At 38.5% G+C, this 27,596-nt stretch overlaps 1 protein-coding gene across 2 annotated transcripts; it reads left to right on the forward strand.

The window, feature by feature from the left end:
• The first annotated feature begins 440 nt into the window (after positions 1–440).
• smyd2a (SET and MYND domain containing 2a) lies at positions 441–27,444 on the forward strand. 2 transcript variants are annotated; one of them, XM_053632176.1, is made up of 12 exons: positions 1,267–1,829; positions 1,934–1,997; positions 6,017–6,127; positions 7,897–7,957; positions 10,324–10,448; positions 14,765–14,832; positions 14,973–15,075; positions 15,649–15,759; positions 20,511–20,634; positions 21,419–21,593; positions 21,696–21,804; positions 25,007–27,444. In XM_053632176.1, exons 1-12 carry the CDS (start codon positions 1,657–1,659, stop codon positions 25,088–25,090), a joined length of 1,308 nt encoding a protein of 435 aa, XP_053488151.1. In that variant the 5' UTR covers positions 1,267–1,656; the 3' UTR covers positions 25,091–27,444. The 2 variants fall into 2 exon arrangements, with proteins under 2 accessions (XP_053488152.1, XP_053488151.1); XM_053632177.1 differs by lacking the exons at positions 21,696–21,804; positions 25,007–27,444 and having other exon boundaries at positions 441–1,829; positions 20,511–20,584; positions 21,416–21,554.
• The last annotated feature ends 152 nt before the right edge of the window (positions 27,445–27,596 follow it).

Below are 27,596 nucleotides of genomic sequence, written 5' to 3' on the forward strand. Positions count from 1 at the left end.
GTGTCTTGCAATTGGGATTTGAATAGTTAAGCTTACATTACCCAGAATTTGATGTCCAACTTAAAATAGATCTTTTTATTTCTACAGATATTTTTTGCTTACAATTCTAATGCAAGGGCAAGAGCTACACATTACATTGTAAAATGTTTGCTACTGTTTGTAGTTTATTATTTATAATCGTTCTGGCCTGATTCAGATAAAAAAAAAAATTAAAAAAGCATAAAGCTTTATATAGTTTGATTTGTTTCGTTTTGATGCAGAGGGTTTCAGAATGTAGAGGGCTTCACGTTTTACGCCGTGGGTTCGTTCAATTTTTGTGACTGTGTTATGGTCACCTGATTGATTGTAGCTTATGGTATAAGGTCGAATTAAAATAATAGTAATAATAATCTGCTTTGTATATTGTTTTAGGCTCTTAGAACTGCAGGCATGCAGCAAAACATCTGGGGCCTAAACGAAACACTAAACAACTGGAGCCAAAAGTGCACTTACACACACTGTTTCATTTCTTGTTCAAAATAAACCATCTTTCTAGCCCAGTGGTTTTCAAAGTGGGGGCCGCCAGGGGGCGCCAGGGGGGCCTCAACAATTTGGTGTGCCCATCCCTCCCACTAGTATGTTTTCTCTTTCTCACTCTCAGACAATCACACACACACACAATCAATTCCTAATGTAATGTAATATAAAGATGTAAGATGTAATTATTAATTTAAAAAAAAGGGGGATATATTCAGAAGTCTGTATTTTTAATGTGTTTTAAAGACATCTTGCAAAAGGGGGGCCTCGGTCAAATGTTAATGCCATTTGGTGCGCCTTGCCCTGGAAAAGTTTGGGAACCTCTGTTCTAACCTATCAACTGTTATGTGTTTATACTTATGCCTCAAATTATATACTGCTATTAGATTTTTAACAAGCAGTTCCTGCAAATGAAGGTACCATAAAAAGCCCACTGGAAAGGTTTATGGGACGTTCCCATGACGTAGTGTTTTTGTTAGCTGGACTGTAACAATGCGGGCTTTAGGACTGCGCAGGCATCTCTGGTTATGCTTAAAGTTGCCAGATCTCTTATAGAATTGATCTCAGCGTGTTTTTTTTACCCATTAAATAATAAGCAGTAGACTTATGCATATGTGGACTACTGTAGTGATTTCAGTCGAGTGAATTAACAGCTGAAACTGGGGTGACGTGTTTAGAAAATAAATGAAATGACTTTTAAAATCATCTTTTAAAAGCTGTACAATAAAAAAAAATAGTAAACGGCTTCGTTGTGTGAATGGGTACTTTTAGTATTTTACATATAATAATCTGTAATGTTCGGGATTTATGTGTGGTTTTTACGTCTTGAAACGTTTCATATGTTTGTATATATTACAATGAAGAAAAATTGGCTATGATGGTCGTGTTTAGGAGAACCCGTTGCAGAGTTTACTGACATTTGTAAGGGTGTTTTAGGCAGACCTGGCAACCCTGGCTATACCGTAAACCCCCCGGCTGAGCTGTTTGTCTTCTTACCATGTGGTGTGCTTGGGTAGTGTTACTGGACCTTGTGCAGTTATTCTCCTGAAATCCGCAGAACAAACTAGTACTCTTGTTCGCGAAGGGTACTTTAAGTCGAGCTGACGACTTGACGTTGACGGCGAGGGCCACAATCACAAAATGAAATCCGAGGGAATCGAAGGTTGTGAGAGATTCTTAAGCCCTGGAAAAGGCCGAGGGGTCAGAGCAACCAAGCATTTCCAAGTGGGTGACCTGGTCTTCGCCTGTCCCGCATATTCCTACGTGTTGACAGTGAACGAGAGGGGGAGCCACTGCGAGTTCTGCTTCACAAGGTAGCCTTGGGTCGGTGCTGAAGTGTTGCTTGTGTCCGTCTCAATGGGCGTAGTTTTTGCTCCTGGAGTTTTAAAGCCCCGTCTGTATGATTGTGTCTCCTCAGAAAGGAAGGGCTGTCCAAGTGTGGAAAGTGTAAGCAGGCCTACTACTGCAACGTGGAGTGTCAGGTAGGCCTCAGACACCGCGGATAGAAAGACTGAAAATATGTGGCCAGTTCAGTTTGCATCCAGGTTTTTGTTTTGTTCAGGTTTTTTTTTTTTTTGGAGACCATACTGAAGTTGGTTTCTCTTTCGCAGCTTCTTATTCGAGTTCTCCGTTCCACCTTAAATGATTGCAGACACCACATAGCGCCGCTAGAGGGCCTTGAGTTCAACTGTGTACCACAGCATTGAAATGGCCAATTATAGTAGCACTTACACCACTGTATTTAGGAGCAAGACCTGAAGATGCAAAGGCGCCTTGTTGTTGTTGTTGTTGTTGTTTTTAGGGGACCAACACTGATGTTGTACAGAATAATTGTAATTGTTGTATGTTTTGTTGTTGGGAAATATTAGACATATGTTTGCAAGGGATGTTTTTGTTTTTTGCTGGGGTTTTTTTTTTTTTTCTTCTGCTACAAATTATTGTCTTCTGGGAAACGTAAATATCTTGTATGGCTTCTGAAGGGCAAAAAAAAAGATCTTTAAACAAGATAATAATTTACACCAGAGGTTCTCAACCTTTTGCAACTAAAGCATATATATAATATAACATATATAATATCTGTTTTTGATAGATTTTTTTGCTTTTGTGTTTTTGTATTTTTTTTATATTATTTTTCATAACTTTTATGATTTTTAAAAAAAATTACTTTTATGACTTAAACTAAATAACGGACAGGTATGGAACATGAATGATCAAAAATGTTTCTGAACACTATAACTACTTTGAACAAGAGAACTAGGCTGTAATAACGCAGACTATTTTGCATGTAAAACATGTTGCACTATGTTCGTCTTGCGTTCTAAAAACATTCGCATAAGAACGATGTAAATGTGGACGAAGCATGCGTCTCGTTATCCATGACGTTGTTAAATCTCCGGCTCTGACCAGAGCAGACGCAGAGAGAGGTGTGAGTGCAGCGGAAAAGCAAGACCTCGCGCATGCAGGACAGTACTGGAGACATTTGGAAAGGGGTCAAATATGCAGAAGATGCGGGAAAAGCAAAGAATGTGCAGGACCTGGAGGATTTTTCTGAAGAACAGTGGGTGGTTTAACTGCTCAGGACAAACAAGAGACTTATGAACAACTATCACAAAAATTAAACACAGTCGCTGATCATCCAGCTAACAGCACACAGTATTAAGAATCAAGCGTGTGTAAACTTTTGAATCATTATCGTGTCTTGTGGACTTTACTGTTTACATATATATATTTTTAATTATTAACATTTTGCAGATTCTGCAAGGCGTATGTAAACTTATGACCTCAGCTGTACATGGCAGCTCTCGCGGTCGAGTTACGATAAGGCAGCGAATGAGAGCTGCTTTTGCCACTACAGCAATTTAGAGTTAAATGTCATGATGAAAACTATGAATGAAACATCGAGGGAAATTATTAAAATATTAATATTACTGTCAAAATAAAGCTTATTAAAATAAAGTGCTAACTAACTAAATTATTTCCCAAAACCCTCTTAATTACATGTCATCTCAGACAGTCTCTAAGAATGTCCGCATGTCTTGACGATCATTAAAAAGGACAGATTTTTCAAAATGTTCCTCTCGTCTTCATCAATTAGGGCAACCGAGGATGGTCAGCTTCTGGTGCCTGTTCTGCACCCCCCATGCGCCTGGCTCTATCACGATCACTTTTTAAGATTATTTCATTAATGTTACTGCAGTCTCGTCGCTGGTGCCTTCCTGAAATTAACACGACAACAGTTTTTTCAGCACTGTCACCCTTAATAGGGCTTGCTTGGCCAAAACAATAAGCTATTAAGTACAAGCATGAAAACAAACACTATTACAACATACTTCAGTCATAAATAACTTGGAACAGGACTGATTATATATTGCAATACTTGGGAGTTGGGGTGGATAGTCTGAGGCCTCACCAGCTCCCTGAAATCACACTGAAAAGACCTAAAAGCTCTAAAGCATTGATCCAGGGGGCAAAACATGCCTACACCAACGTGGGTGCAAGCACTGAATCAACTCGTATCCATGTGAGAACTGCTTTGGGCAAGGCAGAAACCAAATTATGCCATTGTATACTAGTCTTGTCTTTCAGAATGTGTTGTGTGTTTCGGTGATCCAAGACATTTTAACCCCTTAAACAGTGTTTTGAACATTGTTTCCTATACAGAGAAACTAGACATTTTATCCAAAAAAAAAAAAAGTGTGAAGGCTTTGGGCCAGACTGGAAATAAATGATTTGATTTTAATTTTATATTTTTAAGTCCCTTTCCAGTGCTTCCAGGATTTTGCGATCGCAGAAATTAGCGCAGTGTCAAGCGAACGCCGCAGTATTCCGAGGAGCTTGCGGTTTTTCACAATTCTCACGGATTCGGACCAAGACACGCCACGTGATGTCATCACAACATGCGTTCAGCCAAAGCCCTCTTCGATTCATGTGCGTTGAACATGAGTACAGCTGAAAGGTCTCATTTACTAACAAACATCACTGCGAAAGAGCGTGAAAAAGAATTTCGTGGGATTGCAGTTTCGCCAGTTCGAATAGTTTTCCGCAAAAAGAGCACAAAATACTTTGCAAGTTGCATCGCAAATTCTGAAAAAAACCCGCAGCAAAATCAAGCATTTTTAGCTGTAACAATTACAAAAACGAAGCCAAATCCTGTACGGACTGTGTTTCTTTTCGAATGCTGTGAGTTTTTGGTGGTCCAGGATGTTTTAACCCTTCAAACGGTACTTTGAACATTGACTCATAGAGAAATTAGGCATTTTATACAACATATGATCATTTTAAGGGTGTCAAAGGGTTAAAAAAAACAACAACAATGTACTAACAACAAAAAGGAAAGCAGGTAAAACTACATATGTGCAAGTGCTGTAATTGGCCATTTCAGCGATGTGTTACAATACACCAGTTTCCTCTACCTGCACAGTTTCTTACCTACAATCATTTAAGGTGGAATGGTGAATAAGAATCTGTGAATTGGGAAACAAACTTTAGCCTACTGCCAGACTGGCAATGTATCCTGACCCCACATTTCCCTTGCTCTTGGAGTGATCTTTGTGGGTCGATCACTCCTGATGAGGGTAACAATGATCTTGAATTTCCCCCATTTGTAAACAGTCTGTCTGACTGTGAGTCGGTGGAGTCCAAACTCTTTAGAGATGGTTTTGTAACCTTTTCCAGCCTGATGAGCATCAACAACTCTTTTTCTGAGGTCCTCAGAAATCTCCTCTATTCGTGCCATGATACACTCCCATAAACACGTGTTGTGAAGATCAGACTTTGATAGATCCCTGTTCTTTAAATAAAACAGGGCGCTCACTCACACCTGATCATCATCCCATTAATTGAGAAAACACCTGACTCTAATTTCACCTTCAAATTAACTGCTAATCCTGGAGGTTCACATACTTTTGCCATTCACAGATATGTAATATTGAATAATTTTCCTCACTAAATAAATGACCATGTATAATAATTTTCTCATTTGTTTAATTGGGTTCTCTTTGTCTACTTTTAGGAATTGTGTGAACATCTGATGTTTTAACCCCTGTAAAAAATAAAAAATAAAAAAAAGTGTCATTTATCAATCCAAAATCATTTCTGTAATCATTTTATTGATACCTACTCCATTTTTGCTAGGGAGTACTTTTTCATATTCAAAAGAGTGCAGTGATGTCTCATTACAGCAGGCTTAGGTAAAATATACAGCAACCAGACTCTTATGTATGGTTACTTGGAATGGTTTGTTTGGTCTGAGACCGTCTGAGCGAGCTGCTCTCACTTTGAGAAAGCAAACCGTGAATTGACCCTGCTGCAGGAAGTCACCCAAACACAAGGTGCAAACTGAGCGAAAGCTGTAGCACTACATAAATGATCGAATGTTTTGTTATTTAAACACATTTGAAGTGTTTGCTGCTTTGTTGAAGAGAAAAAGCAGTGCAAAGCATCATCAGGGTTCTGTGTTGAATGTAATGTATGTGTGAAAGCTTCTTTGCCATTTCCTTAGAAAGGAGATTGGTCCATGCACAAGCTGGAGTGCTCTGCCATGTGTTCATATGGAGAAAACTGGTGTCCCTCTGAAACTGTGCGACTGGTCGCTAGAATCATCATGAAGCAGGTATGTACGGCTGTGGTGGATTATTTTGTCAATGAAACTGCATCACGGTGTATAGATGTACATTTTGCAGCTATTGCAAGCCAAGCTAACATTTCCTGCCATTGTCGAGTGGTACAGAATGAGATTTTTTAAAACTTGGAATCATCTGAATACTTGGCTCCAGGGCAAGTTTTCCCTGACCTTTACCCGTCCTCCAGTACATTTTACAGTCACCTTTCATTTAATATGTACAACATTTAAAAGATCTCATGGTACCATCAAGACCTGCTGAGTATATAACTACATATAGGCAATAGTTGCAACTCGGAGCAGAAGCATCCACATGTTAACAGTCAAACAGCAAGGAGTGAAAATGTAAGCAAGGAAGAATTGTTGAGGCACAGCTCTATCTTTAGGTTTTAAAGAGATTGGCTTTTTAAATAAAATGTACACCTAGATGTATTAGGGATGACTTTTTAACCTTATTTGAGTAAATATGTAAAAGCAAAGACATTTGGCATTCGCATTTGGCTCTGTATCTCCACTGCATCATCTCTGTGGCCACATATCAGATTGTGTGCACTATGTAGGGCAATTACACTGTTTTTTTTGTTGTTGTTTTTGTTTTTTTTGAAGGCTTGGTAGCTCTACGTAGTTTGGCTTTTTGCAGTATCACATTAATAACGAATTACAAGGCAATAACATGCTCAATAAAGTGGAATTTAGAGAACTAGGAAGCACCAACTACTTAACTAAGAAATCCTATTTCTAAATAGCAAAAAAGAAGAAAATTGTGAAAGGAGAAGTGAGTAAGGAAGGGAGAAGTGAGTAAGTGTATAAGTGAGCAAGCAGTGAGAGGGGTAATGGAGGAAGAGGGAGAGTGTATTGTGTGCCAGTTTGCCTGTTTGTACTAAACGTATTACCTTGAGATATGTGACTGCACTTCATCATCTGTGAAACAGTAGAACAATGTGGCCGGGAGTTCAAAGACTGGCCTGTGGTGAACGTCCAGCCGTAGAAACTCTAGCAATGTTTCCGATGATAAAAAATGAGTTCCAAAGTGAACTAAAGTTAACAGGAACAATGTTCTGGGACTTCAGGGATTACTTTTCCTTGGTTAAAAACAAATGGAGATCTCTGAGTGATGTGTTGGTAAGTAGAGTGTGAAAGACAGGATGTGAGAGATGGAGCTTAAGGAGGGAGGGGAGATTTGCAAGGGTGCATGGGAATCCCGGGATTTTACCGAATACTCTTGGAACAGTTTTCTTCAGTTTACTCAAAACGGGTAAAGTTATGCACAACTTAAAAACCTTTTCCTCCCAGATGTACACAAGACAAAGACGGAGACTATTGATTTTCAATTGAGAAAGATTTCCCTCTCTTTGTTGTCCCATCTTGAGGGTTGACCTGATAGAGAGCGAACAATGGCTTGAAGGTCTTTTTCATGCTTTAACGTTGTGTCCTGTTTACCGTAGCGGTACAGTACAGTACTGTACAGTACAGGAATTTTTTTTAGAAGCTTCTGACTGCCCAAATGGCAAAATCCAGCTAACTTGGCCAAAAACCAACGCCTGTATACATTGTGTGTGTGTGTATGTATGTATATGTGTGTGTGTGTGTATATATATATATATATATATATATATATATATATATATATATATATATATATATATATATATATATATATATAATTTTTTTATTTTGTAATGATTGCTGAATACACAATCATCTACCATACACAATTGTTTAATAACGCTTAAGTAAACATGTTTGCCTCTCTTTGTCAGAAATTCCAGACAGAGCTGACTCAGTCTGAAAGATTGTTATCCCTGAAAGAGTTTGAAGCACGTAAGTATGGTCTCTTGTGTCATAGTTATTGCCAAACTTCATAACCATAGACCAGTGTAATGCTGGTTTGCTATTTATTTTTATAACAATCCCCTGTTTAGTTTGGAAACTAAATAAAGCTAATGTTTAAAATATAAATGCTGTGTCTGGGAAGTTATGGTGGAGTAGGCATTACATTGCTGAATTATCAAAACTAAAGACTATTATAAAGCAGTGGGTGGAAAAGCTAACTGATGTGAACTTCCTCTATGAAGTTCATAATAAACTAATGCTAGTATGAATAGGGCAAGGTCTAGGAGCATAATGAAGTGAGAGGAGTTACCAGCTAGAGGGGAGTTGGTACAGTGAGTTAGTTTTTTTTTCTTTTGTAGATTCAGTGCTTGTTTAAGTGCCTAGTGAAGAGGTGACACTTCAGTCTTTGTTTGGAGACACTCAGTAACTCGGCTGTTTTTGGACAGCCAGGGTAAGTTTATTCCACGCTTTTGGTACCAGGACAGAGAAGAATACTTATGCATGTCCTTCTTGTTTCGCGAGAGATGATGGGTTAATTCGAGCCATGCTTGTGGCTTTAAGGGAATATTGTATAAAGTGAGGTTTGATAATTGTCTCGTGCTAGCTGTGAGCTGGTCTGTTTTGGCTTTGTAGGCAGCACTCATGCTGGAAGCTCATTGACAAGTTTGCAGCTGTATTCGTTAGGGAATGGGGATCCTTAATCTACCAGAACTGTGGTAACAGTACTATTCAGTTAATGTCTAATGTGGAGGGTGAGAGGAGCCATAGTAGTAGAAGGGTCAGGATCTCACACCGACATTAGGCAGCAGGAGTGCACCTACAGCTTCACAGAGCGAACGGGTTATTAGGTATGGTCTGTTCAAGTGTTTTAAAAGTGACTACAGGAGCCCGGGCAGGCCTAACTATAATGGCACAATAAAAGGAAAAGCCAGAACATGCAAAGCTCTTCTAGGATCGTGGAGAGGGTAGCTTCACTACTGAAATCTGACCAGGGTCATGGTCAGATTTTTTTAATCAGTGGTTCGATACCTCTTAGTTTAACAGATTTCGCTACATAGCCAACATTTAAGGGGGGGTTGCTTCATTTTAACAGAGCTTCTGGTGGTATTTAGGGCAGTGGACTACTGACCAGAAGGCTGAGAGTTCAGATCCCAGCATTGTCAAGCTGCCACTGCTGGGCCCTCGAGCAAAGCCCTTAACCCTCAAATGCTCAGAGGTATAAACAAGATAAATGTAAGTCACTCTGGATAGTCTGCCAAATGCCGTAACTGTAAAATCTTGAAGAAAACGTGTAGGTCTCGGATCTAGTACACAAGTTGATGATTATTGGGAGGAATCGTCTTGGATTAGGACCAACATAACCTGTCATATGTCCTCAAGCAATATAAACCTAGTAGGACTCATTAGGTCATTAGGAACTAGTCAGCTAGTAGTGCTAAGGGTAGATACAGTAATAAGCATGGATATTCATGCTTTTCTCTCATCGCGGATAGATTATTGTAATTCATTGTACTTGGGTCTTCCTCGGTCATCTCTTGCTCGTTTCCAGACGGTTCAGAACGCATCTGCAAGGTTGTTGACCAAGGCAAAGAAATACGATCATATCACCCCAATTTTAGCATCGCTCCACTGGCTCCCGGTCCAGTTTAGGATCCAGTTTAAGATTCTGTTGTTTGTCTTTAAAACTCTTCATGATCAAACTCCTTCTTATCTCAAAGATCTTCTTACACCACAATCATCCAGCATAGTTTTTAAGATCTTCTGATAGGTTTCTTTTGTATGTCCCTCGATCCCGTTTAAAAACTAAAGGGGTCAGAGCTTTTTCCGTCTCCGCCCCTCGTTTATGGAATCAACTGCCACTGGACATCCGCCTCGCAACCTCAATTATCATTTTTAAAAAGCGGCTGAAAGCGAATCTCTTCTCCTAGGCATTTTAATCTCATTTTTACTATTGTCTGTCTTTACGTGGAGAAGTGGGGTCTTATTCAACTATTCCCTGGTTATATTTTCACAAAGCAGTTTTGCAGAGATCTGTAATAATAGATCTGGAGAAACCACCATGCTAGTATGTATGTGCTCCTGGGGTTTTAGGTAACTGAGATAAAAATGAAATGTTTCACTAAATGATGCATCATATTGTAAGTACTGGGGAGCAATGAATACTTGTTTGGAAATGTCAGATCTCTTAGCTGTTAATCATAGGGCTGCAGTAATTATGGAGTCATTGTGACTCTTGATAATCATGTAAATTCTCAAAAACTTGTGAGCATGATGATCTTTTCTTAATTAACAATGCTTAATCTGTCTGGTATTTTCGAACGCATATTAATGTGGTTCCCTATGATTTTGTCAAGATTTGGACAAGATAGACAATGAGAAAAACGAGATGAACCAAACGGACATTGCTGCACTCCATCACTTTTATTCTAAGCATCTGGATATTCCAAGTAATGCAGCTCTGGCAGAACTCTTTGCCCAGGTAAGTGACTTTCAGTGTTTCTCGGTAGTGTAAGAGGAATTTGTTTAACAGCAGAACTTACTTAAACTTCAAAACGCTTTCACATTACTTCAAACCTTTCAACTTTTCAAGTATGTTGATGAGTTCACAAAAAAAAAAAGTGTCGTTAACATGCTAACTAACATAAATGTTTACAAAACCATTTGTAAATTCGAATACTCCCAATGTTAATTGGCAAGCACAGTCAGTTTTAATCGCATGTAAACAATATCAGTGGACACCATACTAGCTTTTATATTTTTGTTTTATTCTGAGTGATGTTAGGTCAGTGATGGAATGTTTTTGTTTTTTTCTTAGATATGAGTATATTGATATACTGAACATTGTTCTATCAAGTTACAAGAGTAGAAAGGCTGGTATGGTATCCACTGATTAAAAACTCGCTGTGCTTTAACAAGGTGACTGTGGAGCAAAACAATTAGACCCGCTTGTTAAAAACTGACCTTTAGAGTGTGGGCTGTTACGTTAATGCAACCCTGTGACTGTGCCTCTTCCTGTCTCCCCCACAACAACCATCATCATGTTTAATTAATCTGCTTTTATATCGTTTTCTGGTTAATGGCTATCAGCAGATATTCACTGTGTGTTAATATATAAACTGCATATTTCCAAGTACTATCAAATGGATAAGAGTTTCACGCAGGTTAAGGCATATAATACCTACAGTACTGTGCAAAAGTCTTACGCACCCGATTTTGTACATGCTGTGTTTATAGATTTTTATTTGATGACTTTTACATTTTCGAGTCAGAAACAAAAACATTTTAGATTTCCAAACATTAGTTTTCCAGCACAAAATGAAACGTTACAGAAACATTTTTGTATGTCAGTAAAGAAAGCAGCATATTACATAAGAGACCACTTTTCAGACAAAAAAATAATAATAAACACGAACACAATGAAGGCTGCTGGGTTTTTGCTCCAAAAACAAGAAGCAAGCGCGACAGTCAAGGTCTCCGGAAGAACCGTGGCTGGTTCTGTAAGATACTCAGTAAAACTTACAGATCATTTCCTTATAAAACTGCACTAATTAATAGTTCCTGAGACTACAAAAAATTTAAGCAAAGGGTCATTATACAAAATATTGACTTTGTTTCATTTATTACTGTTTATTGCTCTTTATAGTATTTTTTTTTTTTTTTTTTTTTTTTTTTTAGAATATAGAAACATTTAATGACATTATTTTTGAAGGCGTCTTCACTCGAACATTTTTTTGTATGTGCCTTTTTAAGACTTTTGTACAGTACTGTATGTGCATTTCTATATCAGTTGTACGTGGGTGGGACCCGCAGATATATTGGTGTCAAAATGAACTTAAAAACCGCAATTAAAAAATAAGTTTTCTTTATTAGGTGTCCAAGTAAAGTCAGGGAGCACAAATACCATCGAACTAACAGCTTTTGGGCGGTTCTTGCAACTTAGAAGTAAACACAAAAGACATGGATTTTGTTTGGTTTGTTGTTGTTGTTTTTTCCCTTTTGTGAGCACCAAAATTTAAATCTAACAAGAGTTCATCCACCAACCACAAACACTTTCAGGCCTGAGTAGGACTGAGATTGGACAGTAATCTTTTTTAATGTGGCATGACTTGCACTCAATGATGAAAGTGAACTTTTGACAAATGCAGCACTTACACTTGCTAAAGTGTGACCTCAAGAGTAATGCGATAAAGGTTTCACTTTTCAACATGTGACTAAGGAAAAGCAATATCACTTATTGTATTCCACGTTTTATCACAGGTGCTTGAATTTTCACTCTGGCACAGAATCGTATCCATAGAGACCACACATTTCACTCGCACTCACTAGGAGAAAGGCTCATCCCTTCTGATCCGAGCCTCTTATTACCAGCAAGGCGATGTAAATGCATTTACATCAAGCCAAAAACCGTGTTCGTGAGGAGTTGAGGTATTTTTAATTCTTTATCATTGAAGTGTTCAGTGAAGAGGTAGGTCTGAAGAGGTTTGTTTGAAGACAAAGCTGTTCAGACAGTCAGGGGAAGTTCATGGTCGCCTGGTTGCTGGTACAGAGAAGCGTATTGACGCGTGTCTTGGTTGTATCTTCAGAAATGGTGGGTCAGAGCAGAGCGGGGTTTGATAAGTGCCTTCAGGTAGGAGGGGGCTGGTCTGTTTTTAGTTTCGAAGGCAAGCATCAGTGTTTTACATCTGAAACCAGTGGAAACAATACAGCAAAGGGTTGATGAGGGAGAATGTGGGAAGATTGCAAACAAGTCTTGCAGCTGCAATTCTGGATCAGGTGCAGGGGTCGGAAGGCACACAGATGATCAAGACCTGCCAGGTGCGAGGTGCGAGTTGCAGGAGTCCAATCTCAAGATCAACAGGGACTACAGTAGCACCTGAGTGACTTCTGGAAAGAAATGGCCAGATCCTTCTGATGTCCTAAAGGAAAAGCCTACATACCTGAGTCAGGATAGCAGTATGAGGAGAAAGATGGTTAGTTGTCCAGACCTACCCCAAGGTTGCATGCATTTCTCAGGCAATATCTCTGCACAGAGGCCATCCGAGTGCTGTTTAGTTCATCTGATTAAAAAAAAAAAACATTGACTTGACATTGACATTGATTGTTTTTGTTGCTGTTCCAACTCATAGTATTAACTTCTGTCTAACAGGGTTTGATAATATTCATAAACTTCGTTCTAATTGTACTAGCACCTGAGAGTGTGGAGACTACGATGCACTTGTGTAAGTCATTCTGGAAAAGGACATCTTCCATATGCTGTAAATGTAAATAACGTCAGAGTGTAGAACTGCATTATGATTATGTATGTATGTATGATTATTAATGATGGACATGCATATCCGGGTTCAACATTAATGCTTGTCCGCTTGTCCGGGACAATTGAATTTATTATTTTTTTGGACAGGCAAGTGAAAGAGAATGTTACTTGCCTGACCGGATAAGTAGCCTGAAAATGTTAATAATAATAATAATAATAATCACTGGCTTTATTTGTGATACAGCCTTTGTGATGCAGTCAGGTATAACCATGTTCACATTCTTCTGCTGCCGAAAATAATCTAGAGCGTGTAGGCTGCCGCGTTCAGCGGAAACTAGGAAAGTGCAGGTTTAAACAAGCAGTTGCTTAGAAATAATCTTGACCCATCAGAATCCGATTCGACTTTACCTCAGGCAACAGCACCGAAGCGCGTCATTTTCATTTTCTAAAATGCAATGCAATGTTTCTCAAGCCTCGCAACCTGGCCAAGTGCCTGGTAAAGCATCAAAGTCAAAAAAACATATATATATATATATATATATATATATATATATATATATATATATATATATATATATATATATATATAATTATTTTATAAATAAACGTTCCACGGAATCTAACACAGAGAGGAAATTGATCCCTACCTGGAGAGATGATTTTGGCAGGTCATGTTCACAGCTCAGTACACATGCTATAATGTTACCGTAAACACTGTAGCCAGTGCCACCCAGTGGAAGTTTACTTTTCTGCCGAAGAGAATCGACGTTATTGGGTGATTTATTGGATCATTTTTGACAACATATAGACAGAATCTTTGGCATGTTGCTTGAGTGTAACTCTTACTGAATTTAAAGCAACTTGTTCTACAACTATAAAAGTGGCTAATGTTTTTATATTGTGATTTTTAAGAAAGTGGAACATATTCCTCTATTACAGTTCATGTTTATTAGTCAAGGAGACAAGCGCTTTCAGGCACGATACACTTCTGCGTCAGCACAACATGAAGGCAAACACGATGTGAAAAATTACGTTTATGCGATTGCGTCTTTCCAGGACCGCAACACTGCTGTTTCCAGCTACCACATCACTGTTCGGTGTGGTGTTGTTTAAAGTTGAATGACTCAAGTAAGGTGTTATGAGGTGATCGAACACTGATGAGAGTATATTTCTTCTAAGGAATTTTATTTTTTACACCACAATTGAAAAAATTGTCCTTTTGGACAAGTGAATGACAATGCTTAATGTCAGGCCCTGCATATACTGTTACTGACTAAAAACCAGTTAACAATATCACTAAGCTCTCTTGCAGGAGACTCTGTGCTCAGAACTAAGCGCTGTAATTTGAGTATCATGCCGGGTTACATTTTGCACAATATCTGTAGCCTAAACTGTGTTTTATTTGAATTATGTAAGACCGCTTTAGATACAGAAAAAGCTAATTGATTAAGAAATGCATTCCACAATATTGGGCTTAGTAGAGGCCTTACATGTACGTGAGTACGCACCGTTCAGGAAATCAATTTGACTCTTCGTTACAGGTGAACTGTAATGGTTTTACCATTGAAGATGAGGAGTTGTCTCATTTGGGCTCTGCAGTCTTTCCAGAGTGAGCAGGCTGATGTTATGCTCTCCCTCACAACTTATTACTAATATTAGTATTTAAATGTTGTAGTTTTCTTGGGGTTTTTTTGTATTGTTGTTGTTCACATTGATTTTTTTTTTCACTGATCTCTTTTTGTATCACAGTGTTGCTTTGATGAACCACAGCTGTAATCCAAACGTGATCGTGACTTACAAAGGTACAGTAGCAGAGGTCCGTGCTGTTCAGAAAATCAGCCCTGGAGAGGAGGTGAGAATGAGAACTGCTTTTCAAATTCTTTCTCAATTTGACCAGAGTTCAAGGGTTGATTGTCCAGGCACAAATAAAAAGGTCTGATTTAGAAGAGAATAGATAGGCCTCAACTCTACCATGAATACTGAAACATGCAGAGCATGGTCACAGAAAATCAATTATACGTTATAGTATTGGTAATGTTTAAGCACGGTTCCTAAAATTGTGTTGGTGTCAAAAGCAATGGATATATTTGTGGGGCAGTGGTGGCTTGACAGTTAAGGCTCTGGGTTACTGACCGGAAGGTCGGGGGTTCAAGCCCCAGCACTGCCAAGCTGCCACTGTTGGGCCCTTGAGCAAGGCCCTTAACCCTCTCTGCTCCAGGGACGCTGTATCATGGCTGACCCTACGCTCTGACCCCGGCTTCCTGGCATGCTGGGGTTTGCGAAGAAAATAATTTCACTGTGCTCTAATGTATATGTGACCAATAAAGACTCATCATTATTATTATTATTATTATTATTATAATATTTCAGCTACTGTATTGTGCTGGATGTCTTATTATACTACAGTAACACTCTTTCCTAACAGATTTTCAACAGTTACATTGACCTCCTATATTCCACTGAGGACAGGAATGAGAGGCTGAAGGATTCATACTTCTTTACCTGTGATTGCACAGAATGCACCACCAAATCAAAGGTGAATTATTTATTTATTTACTTATTATTATTATTATTATTATTGTTGTTGTTGTTTTTTAAATGATACCCAATAGGCACAAAAATAATGCAAATTATATGCGATCCTTTAATTAGCTTAGGCTATTAAACACCTGGGTAGTTTGTTGACTAAATAAATGTAGTGAATTCATTGTTCAGATGCTTGTGTCGAGGATAAGCACTGAGGATAAGTTTACTAACTTACTGTACTGCAGGATGCCAAAAGGGAATAAGGAGAGATGAGATGAGATGAGATAAGATATACTTTATTGTTCCCTCGGTGAAATTGTTATTGGACTCAGTGCTTTGATTGCCAACATACACGTTTGTACACACCGCATATTCAATCACACATTCACTTGCATACATCACATATACTAGTGCCTGCTGTATTGAGGTGCACTCCTAAATGCCTTATACTCTGAATGCAAGCATGAGTTTAAATTCACTGATATGGTTGCAGGCCAAAACGATTTATTAAAAGCATGAACATGTGAATAATTATTAGTGACATTAGGCTACATTTTGCTGACAGGACACGGGCTGAATGGCGATGCATGGTGGCCCATTAGGAGGTGGTTTATAACAGTGCAATGTGTTAGCATCGTTAACAAATAACGTTGGCTATCGCAAACATTACAAGGAGCATAACGTTAGCTGGTTTCACGGCCACAATGCCAGCTGCCTCAAACAAATATAATATAGGACTGCCTTTCAGGTGCTTCGCCAAATCCCAGGTGTTTCCTCGCTTTGTTTGAAATGAACGATAGCATCGGCTGCACACCGGAAACCGATACTAGCTTTCCTCTCAACGAGTCAGGGCGGAGCTAAACTTGTTAAGCTAAGCTAAACTTCTGTAGTTTTTCCCGTGTGCTTGTAGGCGTTCCGCTTCTTCTTCACCACTTGTGGACCGACTAAAACACTTGCGCGTATTTGCTGCCCCCATCAGGTCCAGAAGAATCACAACCATGGTACTTTTGTTACAAACGGTACTAACGCTACTGCAGAAAAACAAGTACCGTCACGTTTTAAGAATGTTGGTACCGACTTGGTATCGAAGTATCGGTTCTCGTGACCTCCCTACTGGCAACCAATAGATAATTAATCTCTCTAAAAACTGCCTGATAAAATAAAAACACAAGTGTCTGATTCTATACACTCCAAGCTTTCTTAAAAATATGGCCTTTGCTTTGTTTTCCATGTGAATGCATTATCAATATGGACACCGATGTTTGTAGGAACATACCTGGTTAATGGGACTGTTGTGGATGATTACCTGACTATGGTGTCCTGCTCGCCTTTGGATCAAACACCATCTCATTTGTTTTACTCACATTTAATCTGAGACAGTTTCATCGCATCACTGGGTACATTTGATTACTTCAGGCTGATCATTTGATTTGCCAGACTCTTTATACAGTAAGCTTAAAATAGCGGTATCATCTGTGAATTTAATAATGATGTTGTGTGGATGTCTACTCATTCATTCATTTGTATACAGAGTAAAGAGAATGCGTGCGATCACACAACCCTTGGCAGCTCCTGTGCGGATAATTTTAGGTTCAGAAAGAGTGTTGTTAACTTTACGTGCTGAATGCACCCTGATGTACTGAATGGTACCAAAGAATGGTACCATTTAATGATAAAAGGGTTAACGCTCATCTGTTTCAGTTTGCTTCATATTATGTTAGGAATAAAACACTTGCTGGCATGCTGTGGTGTGATGTGGTCCAGTGGGTTTCACCCATTCTTACCACAGTATTCAGGATAGTGTGTGTGTGTGTGTGTGTGTGTGTGTGTGTGTGCGCCCTTCCATTACTGTTGTGCTGACGTTCGCACCCCAGCCGAGTCTCTTACTTGGCGCCAAATGTTTTTCACAGTCCCCGCTGACTAGTGAGCCTGTAATTAGTCGATGCTGTCAGTATTCACAGAACCAGAGCATGTTACCCTCCATCTGCTCTCAACCCACCAAAACGTTGCCACTCTCACTCAGAAATCTCACACCTACTGGCACATGAATCCATGTTCAAAGATTCCAGAGAACTGCTGTGTTCCGCCCAAGCCACCATGGACTTGCACTCGTGTAGCCAGTGCCCAAATCATCAGATGTGTGTCATACTAGTGGTGTGAGTGTGGTGATAATCTCCTAACATCTTCTCCAAGCATCCTGGTGCCGCGCACACACACTCGGCCATCCACGTGATGTAAAAGAAAACGTAATTCATCACACCAGGCCACATTCTTCCATTGCTCCTGCACTGTGTGTTCTGACACCTTTCTCTCATAGCCAGCATTAACTATTTCAGCAAATTGTCCTACAGTAGCTGTTCTGTTTGATCAAACCAAATGGGCTTAGCCTTCGCTCCCTACGCGCATCAATGAGCCTTTTGCGTACCCATGATCCCGTCGCCGATTCACCAATTTCCCTTCCTTGGACCAATTTTAGTAGGTATTAACCACTGCATACTGGGACCACCCCACAAGACCTGCTGTTTTGGAGATGCGCTGACCCAGTCGTCTATCCATCACAATTTGGCCATTATCAAAGTGACCAGATCCTTACACTTGCCCATTTTTCCTGCTTCTAACACATCAACTTCGAGAACTGACTCTTCACTTGCTGCCTAAGTTGAGCATTGCAGTTCAACTCACCGCTTACCGTCAGACTGAAAATGTCTCCAAATGCAACTACTGGCGTAGCATCAGTACTCTCTTTGTCTAAGGAGTGGTTAGGGAGTATCGGCAGACACATAGCTGGTGTTTTTCATCTGCTTTGTGGGAGCATAGATATTGGCAGCACGACCCTAGTATGGCTTTATAGCCACTCGGATCTGAAGCTGTGTATTGTGGAATCCACCTGGGCATGCTAGTGGCTAAGTGAGGAGTGTGTGGAATGCCCCGCTCAGATTCACTAGCAAAAGTCACATGGCTGCTTGTCTTCAGATAGTGAAGCTGAAGCAGAGGACTGAATCTCTACGAAGGGAAAAAATGGTTCGGCTGATGTAGAATCTAGCTATGAGCAGCATCTCAACACACTTGCGGTTCTTGGTCACAAGTCCGGTTAGGCATAGATGGAGCACAGCTAATAAATCAAGCTCAACAGTGGGCAGCTGTGTTATATTGAGGGAAACCACTCAACCTGTCCCTGTATCACTGACCATAGTCACATGCCTGTTAAGTCTTACAGGCATTATGATGAGATGTAACTTATAGGACCTCATTTTGACTGCCAAATTCCAGTATCAAATCAAGGCTGTGTCTATGGCAGTGTTATCTTTGATTGTCCCCTACCGAGTTTAATATAGACTAATGTTGTCAAAATTAGCGTGTTAATTTTTGCGATTAATTTGAAATATTTAACTCGTTAAAAAGGTTTTACATAATTAACACAGTTGTGTTTTGTTTACTTATTGTGGCGGCTGGCCCAAGACCTATGACATGGGACGACATGTGCACCGCCAAACCTAACCATCCTGGCTAAAGATGGATAAGGGCAAGGAATTAGTTTAGGTGGAAAGTTTCACTTTAAAAAGTTGCCCGACAGATCTTTGAAGAAAACAAAAGTAATATGCGCAGGTTGCAAAGCCACAGAAGTAATTTGTCTTTGTCTTTGACATATCACCTCAAAGCAAAACACCCTACCGAAACTATCTCTAAGCGGCTTCTCCAATCTATATTACAGGAGTGCAGTGCTTGTGGGTGAATAACGAAACCTGTATGTGAGAAGGTAACTAATGCTTTGGCTAAATGTATAGTTAAGAACACTTTGGAACACATTTTTTGTTCTAAATTTGCATTTAGTCATAAATTACTGCCTTCTAAGCTCATTTTAATAGCCTTGATAGTTTTGAAATTCAACTGGCACTTTAACATATAGGCCTGGGTTTTGTTATTATTTCTGTTTAAATATCCATTATTAAAAGCTTAAGACAAAGTCTTAAGAAGAAAAACAACGATTAATTGCGATTAATCACAACAAATTGTGTGACTAATTAGATTTTTTTTTTTATTATTAATCGATTGACAGCCTTAATACAGACAATACAATCTGCTGCTTTCAGAGGGTCTTGTGGATTATCAAAATCAATTTTGTCAAATCTCCAGTGAGTACTGCTTCTTCTACTGAAAAAATAGATCTTTTGAGAAAGCTTGGAAATTACTGTAGAAATTGAGTATAAGGGAAATTATAACGTAGGTTTCCTATTTGTGGCTGCATCTATCATATAAATAAAAATCACTTCAAATTAGTTCATTTCATTTACAGATTTAAGGACTAGAATATTGTTGTTAATAGTTGCCTTCTCCTCTGCACAATAGATGAAGCCATATATACAGATATATTCAAATACACACATACATGTATATCTGTATATATGACCTCATTTAAAGCTACATATTCATTTGGTCTAAGTCTCAGCGAAACAAAGTAAATTTAATCCATGATCAGTTATAGGTTCTTTTACAGCGTTTACACTAAAATTATTTAAGCATTGAAGATGTATCTGAAGCAGTCATGTCCTCACATCTAAGTTGGCATTGCATTTGGTAGAATCCACATTTATACTAGAACAAACCTGGCTTGACCTTGGTTTGAAACACTCTCTAAAACGCAATGGTTCTTGGCTTTCAGCCTCTATAGTAATGCACATTTTTATGTCATTTTAATATTCTCCCTTTCTGTAATCCCTCGTTTCCAGTAAATGTTCTGTACTCTGGGATGTGGCTTTACAGGACAAGGCCAAAATTGAGATTCGTCAGAAGCTGAGTACTACTCCAGAGCCAGAAGAAATTCAGGAAATGGTGAGGTATGCCAAGAATATCATTGAGGAATTCAGGAGAGCCAAGCACTATAAGAATATCCTTACCAGCCATTTTCTCTCTTGAAATAATCTTTGGGGTGTGCATGGATTGTACATGCACGTCTGCCATTCTGCCGTTAGGCAAACGGAGTACTAAAATAAGAAGCATAGCGTAATTGCAGAGGTACTGTACAAAATCAAAATGTTATATATATATAAAAATGTGTATATATATATGTGCGTGTGTGTGTGTGTGTGTGTGTGTGTGTATATATATGTGTATATATATATATATATATATATATATATATATATATATATACACACACATACATACATATGTGTATATGTGTATATATATGTGTGGGTGTGGTTGTGTGTTCAAAAAGAAAGTATTGCTCTGAGAACTCTTGAACCATGATGAGCCTGGAGCACTGTGTTTTTCACCTGATCCGTGGTGGACTAACTCTTCATTCTAAGAAATTAGAACACAGTACAGAGCCAATGTAGACAACTAACTGGCCACTCTGCTTAATAGTATGTAAGTAAACCAATTATGTAATTGATATTACTATACAGACAGTGAATGCTTAATAAAAGTGCACTGCTTTCACTTAAGGCCTCTTAAGAAAAAAAAGATAGCTAGGGTGACCTAATGTTCTGTACATTGCAGAACTGGTGCTCATAACCAGTTGCGTGAATTTAAATAAAATTTGAAGCCAAAATCTAACAAAGTGTGCAAATTTTGCGAGACACTAAACCGCAGGATAACACAATCTAAAAATAAAGACACAAAAATAAAGTAGTAATTGATTTTAAAAGTCCTTGACTCCACAGCACCTCCCAGTGAGCTTCTAGAGATCTGTGAGTTAAGTCTGGAGAAAATGGGATCCATATTCGAAGACACCAATGTGTACATGCTGCACATGATGTACCAGGCCATGGGTGTCTGTCTCTACATGCAGGATTGGGATGGAGCCATGAAGTATGGCGAGAAAATAGTGCACCCCTATAGGTACAATGGATTGTTTGTATTAATAATGTTTGACATTACTTATAATAAGACTCTTTATACTGTAAGTCTTGAACACTGACACACATTTCCCCCCTTTCCCAGTGTGCATTACCCTCAGTACTCACTCAATGTGGCGTCTATGTACCTGAAGCTTGGAAGACTGTACTTGGGACTTGAGAAAAAGCCACAAGGAGTGAAAGCTTTAAAAAAGGTATTGTGTGTTATTTTCTAACTCTCTGTATTTTGAAAATCAACAAAGATGCATAAGGCTACAGAACCATGAATACAGAACTTAGGAAATGTTTAGGAATTATACAATCACAGATAGGGCTGTACAGTGCAACATGTTTGGGAAAAGTTCTGTTTGGTTTGATTTGTCTAGGCCACATGCCTGCTCTTGACATCGTGTCATTGGTGATTTCACAAGATGGAGAACTAGGTTCTGACACACTCATAACCTTCTGATGAGGTCTTGAGTATGGCATGTAAAGGCAATTTGTTAGTCATTTTGCTGCTTGCATTGGAATGAGGCTGGTGGGATGGAGCTGATCAAAACCCTGTAAATAAATGCACAGGTTTGAGAAACTAGAAACCAGCACAGCCAAATTGACCAGCGGTGTGGCACCCTCAAATCGCCATAGCATTTGGGTCATTCCCTCCACCACTAAAGAGCCCTTCAGGTGACCTCATTGACCAACTCGTCTGTTCGGATGGCACAATGGTGTATAAGACGCACTGTTGGGACAGTCCATATGCCGGGAGAGTGGCATCTCTACCCATAAGTGTTTTCCCAAATCTGGAAAAAGTTTGGCAAGACTTCTCCGCTGCTGTTTACTCCGTGTCGCCTGTGGTTCTCCCTATGGTTCTACTTGTCCACTGTCTGCATTTCCACAGCTTTTCACTGATTTTGCACACATTATACAGAATTCAGCAATCTGACCACAGAGTCTTGCCTTTGTGGCCTCAAAGTGAGCCATGAGGCCTTGGTTTCCACTTCTGCTTTTACTAGTTGACAGAAGGTTTTGGCACCTTCTTCCCTAAACAGATGTTGTCCCAAATGGACAGAATGATTTGACACCCTTCACCTGGTTTCCTATGCCTGTAGGTTTGGTCCTTGAGAGTGATGAGCAGGTTAAGGACTATGACTCAGCAGTCGAGAAGACACTCTTGAACGCAAGAGCGCCTACTACACATGCCTTGTATGCTCTCGGATGGAAACATTTCCCTGAGTGGTGTGCATGCCATTATTTAGATCTAGAGTACTAGTCTTCCTACTGAGTCTGCTAGATATTGGAAAGTCTATGTTGAAGGTGTACGGGCGTATCTCAAAAAATTAGAATATCGTGGAAAAGTTTGTTTTCCCCATAATTTATTTAAAAAATACTTCAAATACTTTGAGAAACTGGATTTTTGATTTCCATGAGCTGTAAGCCGTAATCATGAAGATTAAAACAAAAAAAAAGGCTTGAAATATTTCACTTTATGTGTAATGAATCTAGAATATATGAAAGTTCCACCTTTTGAATTCAATTACGGAAAGAAAATGGACTTTTCCACAGTATTCAAATTTTTTGAGATGCGTCAGATGTATGTGTCAGAGCACCATAATATCTTTCTTATAAATTTGCCACATAAATATGCTCATAAATTTGCTGAAGCCGCTCTGGTATCTCACCATTGTACTGGATTCCATTAAGACCTACCCTTATAAGCCTGTGCAGGATATTGAACTGAAATGGGTCTGGCGCACTGGGTCGTGGATGGCATCACCTTCACCTGCAGGTAGCCTGGACACCCAGGCCCTACTGTGGTTCTATGAGGACCAGATTACATCCAGGAATCCCAGTCATTCAGAACCAACGCCAGCAATGGCTACATGACAACAGCATTTATACTGTATATTTTTTTACAGATGATTTTTAAAGTTTGATTGCCTTTTGATCTAAAAGCATTATTGGGGATTCCATATTATTGGGGATGTCACAGATAATTTTGACTCGGATATTTTTGAGGGAAAATACTTTTTTTTTTTGTTTAGAGGAATGGTGAGTCTTTTTTTGCACTTGGCCATATTATATTATATTAGCCATTCAAACTCATTTCACAACTCCACACATGTCATGTAAGTCACATCAGTTAGGGTCTACTTTATCTACTTTATTTCCATAAGAGCTACTTCCAAAATATTCACGAACAGACAGAATTATTTCAGATTTTATTTACTATATCCGGTTTTGGTGGAATTTAATTGTTTTGAGCTTGAATCAGAGGCTTGGGGTAGCATTCCACAAGCTTCTCAATCCTTTGCCAGAATTTTTGCCCATTCTTCTTGACAGAACTGGTGTAACTCGGTCAAGATTGTGGGTTTTTTTGCTCAGACGCGCTTTTTCTAGTTCAGTGCACAAATTATCTATGGGATTCAGGTCAGAGCTTTTTGATGGCACTCTTATTTTGAGACTCTTTGTTACAACTTTGGAGTTATGTTTAGGAACGTTGTCCTGCTGGAAGACCCAGCTGTGACCAAGTTTTAATTTTCTGGCTGATGTCTGATGATGCCATCTATTTTTTGAAGTGCACCAGTCCCTGTTAAAACACCCATATAAGATGATGCTGCCACCTCCATGCTTCAGAGTTGGGATGGTGTTCTTTGGATTAATAGCCTCACCCTTTTTCCTCCGTACATGCTAATCATTATGGCCGAACAGTTACATTTTTGTTTCATCTGATCAGAGAAAACTGCTACAAAAAGCTGGTGATTCAGTCTGGCTTTTTTATGCGGGTCTTGGAGTAGGGGTTTCTTCCTTGTGTGCCAGCCTTTCAGACAATGGCAATGTAGTACTACTATCTTAATGGTGGACATCTCCTTTGGTTCCATGGTGTATCCAACTCCTTTACCAATTCCATTTTTCTTGTCCTGGGGTTCAGTTGAACATTTTGGTCCAAAGTTTGTTAACCCCAGGAGTTCATTTTCGCCTACTTCCTGAAGGATGCAGTGTTTGTGTGTTTCCAAGATTTTTATATTTGCATACAATTGTATGTACAGATGCTTCAGTTGTTTGAAAATTGCTTTTAAGGATGATTTGGCAAAAGGCATGTACTGTAACATGAAATGTGTGGAGTTTGAATATCTGTAGCCCAGGTGTATGTAAACTTTTGGCCTTTTATTATTTTTATTGTCAACCTGTTTAAAGATTATTGACCGATGGAAAGATCGTGTGAGGTTTAAGATTAGTGACTCTTTTACATCAGATCTATAGCCTTTAACTGGCATTTTACTTTGTCGTTAGAAACATTTATTTTGCTGTTTAAATGAAACGTTCCTGTTGGTAAATTAAGTCATGTTCAGTATGTTTACAAATTGGACAGGAAATCTCTTTCTAACTTCAAATGCATTGTGCTCCATTTTATTTCAGGCTATTGCCATCATGAATGTTGCATTTGGAAAAGACCATCATTACATTGCCGAGGTAAAAAAGGAAATGGAAGAGCAAAAGTAACTGAGAGGACCTCTGTAAATTCAAGAATGGCTATATGGCATGCAACTAATACCTCTGCTTGCATACAAAATAATGTCTGTTTCTCTTTGTCATTTTGAGTTTTTGTTCTCTTTGTCATTTTGTTTGTTTTACAAATGAGTGCTGACTTGGGTCCTTGATATTGAGGTGCTGGTTCTGTTAGCTGTCTGTATACTCTGAATAAATATGCACTGTTTATGTGAGCAAGGGCTAATAATTAAGTATTAAATATAATTGTCCTTAACGATTGTCTTAAAGGTACTTCTTTAACTTCTTTGCCATACCATGCATCAACCACACTGTAAAAACGACTGTTAGCTTGGCCACAGAATTTACTAATACCATATTTGGATGAGTATTTAGCATGACTATATTAATTGTCTGGATAGTGTGGCATGAAAGATTGCCTTTGATTCATGCCAAAGCGCTATAATATCTGTAAAGCCTACACTACGTCCTTTAACTACTCTTGGCACCACAAAAAAATATATATTTTAATAAAAGCCATTGGTTTTTTAAAATTTCGTGGGGTAATGTTAATGCATAGGTTTGTCAATATAATTTTTTTAACATAACTGTTATGAAGTAGACTCAAAAACCAGTAATAGTATGTTTGTCAATGTGTTATTGTTCAGTAACACACTGACAGATATGTCTACTAAAATAACAGATCAGGTATATAGTGGAGGTCCAAATGCATGAGACCACTAGTAAAAATGCTTCTATTTTGCATTCTTTTTTTAATTAAAAAAAAATCATTAAAAACTATAGCAACAACTTAAGTGAAAAGTAAAATCTTGAGCCCTATTTGGATTTTTACACAATATGGCCAAATGTTCTGTTTATTTTTGCTCCACTGGCAGAAGTAGATCGCAAAGAAGATACTCACTCACTTTATAGCCCATTGGCTACTTGGCTGGCTAGTTCACATTGATTTTGTACATTCCCATTAAAGGTGCTTCCAGTGAAATTGGCTTTCTTCTTTGTTTTCATGTTCATCTGATGAGATTTCATATTTTAAGTCAAAAGTTATATTCATGAAAAATGTATCGTTTGCCATATCCACTGATGATGTCACCAACACTACTTTTAGTAACAGTCTCGAACTAGGAAGTGGAATTTTATGTGGTGAAAACACGCACACAATAAATATTACATTTGTATAAATATTGAATATTAAAGATGTTGGATATTTTCTTTTTTTGTTTGAAATTTTTCAGAATTCTGAAACTGTATTTCTAGTTTTAAATCTGGTCTCACACGATTGAACCCCGGTGTATAACTTACCTGTTCTGATATTTTAATAGTAAATCTTTTTTTTTTTTTTTTTTAAGGACTGGAGTCCTCAACAAAAATCTATACTCCTTTCTATTGCTAGTCCTTTTTAACATCAGGATGCATACTTTTATGCTCCGTCAGAATTGTTACTATTCTACACTTTTCCTAAGAAAAACTAATACCAATTATGGAAGAAGAATAGCTAAAGACCTAACTGCACTGAATACCTTGAATAGAATAGTCTTTAAACAAAAAAAAAAAAAATGTAGCAGCAGATAAAAAAAAGAAGGCCAAAAAAAATGCAATAGTGAATATAAAGAAAGACTTGAAACTTCTCAGTAGCAGAAAAATGTAGGAACTCCAAAGCAGTGAGAATCTTTGGCAGATTTGAAAAAAAAATAGTCACCATTATAATCAACATTTTATCATTCTGACATTCGTTTCAGTAGGCAATCTGTGACATGATTGGTACATGTTTGGGTGTTTTACCTGCAGATGGACAACAGTAAGCTCTAAAGCTGGGACTAGTAACTGAATAACTTGTGTATTTAACTTGCCCAAAAGCAAATGACTTATTAAGTGATGACCAAGAAAATGAAAGCATGTATTTGTCATTTCTATATGCAGTAAATAAAGAAACCTTAAAGAAAAATGAATGTCCTTGTTTTTGTTTTTTAATAGAAACAGTGTGGTTGGAGTGGTGTCTGATATTTGTGTGGTCAGGACCATTGGGGGCTTATTGTGACAGTGATGTGCAGAACTATAGTATATAATAACAGCATTTTGCTCAAACAATTTCTCTGCATATTTTAAAGGTAGCAACTGATGCGGGAGTGTGCAGTGCCATTCTATATTCTAATGTCTACTATAAACAAGTGTACCAGGTTTGGATGTACAGTAAATTGTTTGTGCTTGCTGATGTCAGATCACATAAATTAAACTCAGATTGTCCACTTGCTAGCTAACGGATATAATTTTTATACACGTTGTCTCCTGTTCAACAAGCTACAGCATAGCTCGGGCACACAATAAACCTTCCAGGGTTGCCCCCCCCCCCCCCCCCCCCCCGAAAAAAAAACCCAATTTAATAATTAAACAGCACTACCTATTGAAGAATAACACATTAACACCCCTGTCATTACTAATGAGTTTCCATGTATTTTACTTTAAAATACTGCTCCAGCTCATCATTAATTACTGAAGAAGGACA

The sequence above is a fragment of the Ictalurus furcatus genome, chromosome 9 (genome assembly GCF_023375685.1).
Source record: "Ictalurus furcatus strain D&B chromosome 9, Billie_1.0, whole genome shotgun sequence".
NCBI classification, from domain to species: Eukaryota; Metazoa; Chordata; class Actinopteri; order Siluriformes; family Ictaluridae; genus Ictalurus; species Ictalurus furcatus.